This window comes from Nematolebias whitei, chromosome 11 (genome assembly GCF_014905685.2).
Source record: "Nematolebias whitei isolate Nwh7 chromosome 11, NemWhi1, whole genome shotgun sequence".
Lineage (NCBI taxonomy): Eukaryota > Metazoa > Chordata > Actinopteri > Cyprinodontiformes > Rivulidae > Nematolebias > Nematolebias whitei.
The window spans coordinates 15,293,352-15,299,601 of NC_056508.1; the positions used below are offsets into that span (position 1 = coordinate 15,293,352).

At 43.2% G+C, this 6,250-nt stretch overlaps 1 protein-coding gene across 1 annotated transcript; it reads right to left on the bottom strand.

Annotated features, from left to right (window-relative positions):
- Positions 1–630: 630 nt before the first annotated feature.
- On the bottom strand, positions 631–5,445 carry LOC119416726 (transmembrane protein 198-like). Its single transcript, XM_037683912.1, has 4 exons — positions 5,289–5,445; positions 1,078–1,653; positions 884–1,002; positions 631–782 (listed from the first exon to the last, which is right to left on the bottom strand). The coding sequence occupies exons 1-4, from the start codon at positions 5,425–5,427 to the stop codon at positions 633–635; spliced, it is 984 nt and encodes a 327-aa protein (XP_037539840.1). The 5' UTR covers positions 5,428–5,445; the 3' UTR covers positions 631–632.
- Positions 5,446–6,250: the final 805 nt, after the last annotated feature.

Genomic DNA, 6,250 nt, shown 5'->3' on the forward strand with positions numbered 1-6,250 from the left:
AGATAGCTGGACTCTCCCTTAGAGACAGGGTGAGAAATTCAGTTATCCAGGAGACACACAGAGTAGAACCGCTGCTCCTCCACATCGAGAGGAGCCAGTTGAGGTGGTTCAGGCATGTCCAACTGAGGGAGACCTCGGGAAAGACCCAGGACACGGTGGATAGACTATGTCTCTCAGTTGGCCTGGGAACACCTTTGAGTCCTCCCAGAAGAGCTGGAAGAGGTAACTATGGTTGGAGATGTGTGGGCCTCCCTGCTCATGCTGCTGCCCCCGTGACCCGACTTCGGAATAAGCAGAAGATAATGGATGGATGGAAAGATGGAAGGATGGAATTATGGAAGGATGGATGGATGGATGGATGGATGGATGGATGGACAGTTTGAAGACAAATTGCTCAAAGGGAACTGCAGTCCTGAGTTTGATGGCTGCGGAACGTTGCATCATTTCATTTTGTAACAACTAATGAAGTAATGTCCACACTTCTACAACAACAGGACTGGAGCCAGAAGTTGAAATGCTTGAAGAGCTTCTGTGAAATCGAGCCTCTGAAAATCAATATTTAATCAATAGGCTCTCACAGCCGCTGTCCCAGATTTGTGTCGTTGTGAGTTTCTTGACACCACTGCATTTGTTCAGACTGTAAAGGTGGGGGAGGCAGCGGTCAGAGGCACCATGGAGCCTGTGTCAAAGTTCAGGTCCATCAGAGTGTGTGTGATGGTGCTGATACTGCTGGTGGAGGAGCCTGTTCCCATCTGATGCTCCTGGAGTCTGTGGAGGTAACTCTGGAAGACCAACAGGTGAGACAAACACCATCACCTTATTGAATATCACCTGGAAAATACTCAAACTTTAAAAATAAATCAAAGCTTTCCACTCCACTCACCGGGGCAAGGACATCCCCAGCGTAACGCTTCAGAGGTGGAGGCCTGCGCTGTCGGTAGGTTCTTCTCCTTGAGTCCCTACATTTGTGCTTCAGGTGTTTCTTCTGCTTCTCATGTGCAGCTGTGGAGCATCCAAAGGCATTTAATGATGAAAACATCTCATAAAACAAACTGGAACTGATGGACTGAAACTCACTTTCTGTGTGTGAAAAGTCCCTTGCAGTCACACACCACTGCACCAGCCCGCATGTGATGCTCAGAGCAGGAGCGAGTCCAGCGATCATCCAGTGAAACCAGCAAAGGGGTCGTGGAGTGACTTCACTAAACATATCATGCACTTGATCAGGCAGCGTGAACGTCCCCAGCAGGAAGTCCACACATAACATCACGGTGGTTGCTCCGAACACAGATGTGTAGACGATGCTGAACAGCTTCTGCCACTGCAGCGACATCACAGCAGTGGAGATGCTGGCAGCCATGATGGCCCAGAGAGGCACCCACACCGGGGCCAGGCTGTAAAACTGTCCTACAATCACCAGCATGGAGAGGGAGACCAGGCCTCCCAGCTGCAGGCCATTGAGGACCAGTCCCAGCGTGGACACCATCAATGTCACCAGTCCACTCAGCACGCCCACTCCCAGACCGATGCCCGCCTTGGTCTCTGCTTCCAGCTGGCGGTTCAATTTGGGCTCTTTATGGTAGAACAGGAGCACGGCTGCAGAACCAAACATGAAGCCTGAGAAGAACATGACCACCTTAAAGCAGCGGTACCCTGGGAAGCAGAAGGAAAACGTTTCAGATTCAGCCTCATCTGCAACAATTTCTGAAGCTCCATTTGTACCAAAGGAAGTTGCCCAAGTGGCTAAAATTTTAACTTCAACCTAGAAAGTTCCTGGAGAAACTTTGATGGGGACTGTCATGTTGCGGCCATTTAAATTTTTTATTTTTTTTTGACAGTACTATGTGTTGGGGTTCAGTCTCAGCTACCACCACACCAAATTTCAGCTCAACATGGCAAAAGATCAACAAGTTATAGTCATTTTCTTTTAAGCCATGGTGGCCATGTTGGATTGCTACCACCACACTAAACTTCAGCTTAATATATTTTAAAATAGCTGAGTTATTGTAATTTTTCCCTTTTAGCTAATACTGCCATCTTGGATTTTTGATTTAAATTCAGTAGGTGATGGGGAACATTCTCAGCTATAACCAAATTTCAGCTCAGTATGTGTAATAATAGTTGAGTTAAAGCCATTTAAATGTAGCTTTTGTGACCATCTTGAATTTTTAGATTTGAATTCTACATTTAAAGGGCATTGCTCTCAGCTACCAACACACCAAATTTCAGCTGAATACCTCTAAAAACGGCTGAGTTGTCATGCTTTTTCCCTTTTAGCTAAGGTAGCTATCTTGGATATTAGAATTTCATTAAGAATAGATAATAACTCACTCTGAGCTAAAACCATACCAAATTTCATCTCAATATCTCAAAGAATGATTGAGTTATAGTCAATTTTGTGTTTGCTGAGGTAGCTGTGGCAGCCATCTTGAATCAAAATGGCTCCAAACATTAATCAGTTCTAGAGATACATCTGATGATTACTTTCTGTGAGTTTCAAACAAATCCAACAAGCTGTTCATGAGATATGTGACCTGGATGACTCTACATTTTCTCTTGTTGAACACAGACAAGACTGAGGTTTTGGTTTTTGGATCTGAGCATCTTAAGAATAACCTGATGCATGCTCAATAATCCAGGTAGAAAAATCTAAAAAAGTTAAATCTGGTCCTCTGGACATTCAAAAAAACAAAACAAAGCAAATCAACAAAAAAATGTAGAAACGTTTCGTCTCTCATCCGAGAGACTTCCTCAGTCTGAGGAGCTGTTTTCAGCTCAGTCTCTTAAATAGCACCTTCTCAGAGTGGATCAACCAGTTTTGCTGCTGACAACCAAAACCAGCTGATCACATGCTCAAGAAGGACCATCAGCCTAACAATGGATCATTAGCACACTGATGGCTGTTTACTGTTCACAGAGGGCTGAGTGATACTAGCAATCACAGCACTGTAAGAGGGGGACAGTTGAACCCGGAGGCCTCCACCCCTGTTTAACGATGGACGATTTCTTTTCACAAAGATGGCCTCCTTTACTCCTCTCTCAAACCATCGTTCCTCTCTGTCCAGGATGTGAACATCTTCATCCTTGAAAGAGTGACCGCTGGACTGGAGATGAGTGTAGACCGCAGAATCCTGGCCTGATGATGTTGATCTTCTGTGCTGGGCCATCCTTTTGGCCAGTGGCTGTTTAGTTTCCCCGATGTAAGACTGATCACAGCCCTCCTGACACTGAACAGCATACACAACATTACTCTGTTTGTACCGGGGGACTGGATCTTTGGGATGAACCAGTCTTTGCCGTAATGTATTTTGGGGTTTAAAAGCCACTGGGACGTTATGTTTAGAAAATAAACGTCTCAGTTTCTCTGATACTCCCTCAACATATGGAATGACCACTGGTCTGGGTCTGGGTTCCTCCTTTTCACCTGTTGGCTGACTGGAGTCCTGTTTGGGTTTCTTCTCTGCTTTCAGGAAGGCCCAGTTAGAGCCTGTCTTGTGTGGGATTTCTCCTTCTGCCTGGCTCCTGAGCTAGTGGGGATGCTGTCTGCTCTGTGGTACAGAGTCCTGATGACTCCTAACTTGTGCTCCAAAGGGTGATGGGAGTCAAACTGCAAATACTGGTCTGTGTGGGTGGGTTTGTGGTACACCTCGGTTTGCAAATGTCCTCTATCAGAGACTGAGACCTCACAGTCCAAGAAAGCCAACTTGCCATTTTTTTCATCTTCTCGTGTGAACTTGATGTATTTATCCACAGAGTTGATGTGGTTTTTTTGAATGTCCAGAGGACCAGATTTAACTTTTTTTAGATCTTAAGAATACATTTTTCAGTCTTTCTCCCTCCTTGGATCACATTAAATTGTCCTCCAGCTCTAATGTTAAAAATATTGGTGTTATTTTTGATCAGGACATGTCTTTTATTCCCCACATTAAAAATGTTACTAGAACCTCCTTCTTCCACCTGCGTAATATCACTAAAATTAGACACATCTAAAAATGATGCAGAAAAACTGGTCCATGCATTTGTCACATCTAGACTGGACTATTGCAATGGTTTATTATCTGGGTGTCCAAATACGTCTTTGAAACGTCTTCAGTTGATCCAAAATGCTGCTGCCAGAGTCTTAACTGGAGTTAGTGGGAGAAATCATATCTCTCCAGTTTTAGTTTCTCTCCATTGGCTCCCTGTCAAATCCAGAATTTAATTCAAAATCTTACTTCTAACCTACAAAGCTCTCAACAACCTAGCTCCATCTTATATTTGAGATCTTATTGTTCCATATTTTTCTAACAGAGCACTTCACTCTCAGGCTGCAGGTTTACTTGTGGTTCCTAGAATTTCCAAAAACAGAATGGGAGGCAGATCTTTCAGTTATCAGGCTCCTCTCTTGTGGAACCAACTTCCAAATTCTGTCTGTTCTTTCAGCTTTTCCCTCTTCAGGTGTCGCCACAGCGAGTCATATTTCTCCATCTCACTATCTCCTCTGCATCCTCTGTCCTCACTCCATCTACCTCCATGGTCATGCTCAATAATCCAGGTAAAAAAATCCATCAAGGTTCAGTCGGTTGCTTTTTTTGTTGAGATGTTTTGTCCTTCATGCAAAGGACTTCATCATTCTGAGGAGCCACAAACTGTTTGTCAGGTCAGTCAGGTCCAGATGACTTGACTGAACGTTGTTGGATTTTGTACCTGGATTATTGAGCATGAACATTGATGCATGTTAGGATGTGAACCGTTCTGCATATCTCATGTTAAATTTTAACAGCAGGCCTCTGGTGTCTGCAGGTCCATGTGAACGGGACACACATGACACAAAAAACATCAGAAGTCATGTGAAGAAACACACCTCAGTCCGTAGTTCACCTTTAAACTCAGTGGTTTGCATGAACTTCAGTCACCCCAGGTGAGTCTCACACACTTCGTGCCACATTTTAAGAAGCAGATATTTCAATTCTCCATTTCCCCTCCGTTAAAGCAGGCATATGTTTGTTTCACATGCATCCAAGTAGCTTTTTATGTTCCTAAACACAAAACGACCGAGCCCACACGAGCTTGTGTCAGCTGCGACTCCGACAGCAGCAGGACTTCATTCAGAGTAACAGGTGGTGCCTCGTGAAGGATCAAACTCAGACAGAACCTCCCATCTGCTCCAGCTTATCCAGACTAAACCCCTGGCAGCCTGCAGACACCTGCCACTCAGGACTTAAACCACCAGATGAGCTAATGTTTTAAATTAGGGAATTTACAATGTTTACACATGTTGGCATTTTAACATCATCATGGATACGTACCAAAGAAGCAGTAGATGAGTCCAAACAAGAGGCAGACAGAGCAGACGAGAGTCGGGATGACCTCATATTTCATATGAATCTGAAGAGTACAGATATCCACTTGAGTTAGGTCAGCTCCGAGCTCCTCAGAGACGGCCATCTTGAAGGATTCTGTGCTGAGAAGCTGCTTCAGACATGAATCTGTTGGGTTCACAGAGGAAGAGAAACTGGAACTTCCTGAACGAGGAGCTGGAGAAAAGAGGAAGCTCCTGGATTCAAAGCAGGCACTGACATGCTTCCTGTTGTGCACCTGCACAAAGAAAAGAGTTTTTTTGTTGTTGTTTTTTTATCGTTCATGACAAACAGTCAGTGAATGCAACCTGGGATAAGTTTCTACAGGGAAAATCTCTCTTTCACTTTGACTTTTATTAATGTTTTAAGATGACTTATTAGCTGGTATGAAGCCGTGTGGGAGAATATATGTCAGGATACGACTTTTTTATGTTTATTTCCCTCAAACCAGGAACCAGCAAAGGAAACTAAGCTTCCTCTCCAAGTTTGTGTTGTGTTCAAGAACAGGATGCAGGGAAGGAAATGACTCAGTGCCATCGCTGCTCAGATGTATTGTTCTGAGCATCATATTCATCTGTTTACAGAAAAATATGATGGAAACAGACAGAGATGGACGTTCAGAGCTAAGATTAAAACAATAAAACACAGTGAAGAAATAAACTCCTAAATATGACCTTTTTAAATTATTAAGGTAAAGTACTTCTGCAGAGCAGCAGCCCATTTGAAAACTTTATTAAAAATTAAAAATGTATTACGATTTTCAACAAAAACAGAATTTTCATTGATCAACCTGTAGTTCTACATTAAATTCATAAGAATGTCTGAATTAAGTAACAAAAGAATGACATGTTTTAAATAATGTATGAAACAATAGAATTAATATTTTTTTATCAACTATGTTTTACCACTTT

Bases quoted from the DNA above. Each gene is read 5' to 3' on its own strand.
- LOC119416726 (XM_037683912.1), bottom strand. From the start codon at position 5,427: ATGGCCGTCTCTGAGGAGCTCGGAGCTGACCTAACTCAAGTGGATATC. The intron at 1,654-5,288 runs GTACGTATCCAT...TCTGCTTCCCAG, and splicing joins ACTCATCTACTGCTTCTTTG to GGTACCGCTGCTTTAAGGTG. The intron at 1,003-1,077 runs GTGAGTTTCAGT...GATGCTCCACAG, and splicing joins GGACTTTTCACACACAGAAA to CTGCACATGAGAAGCAGAAG.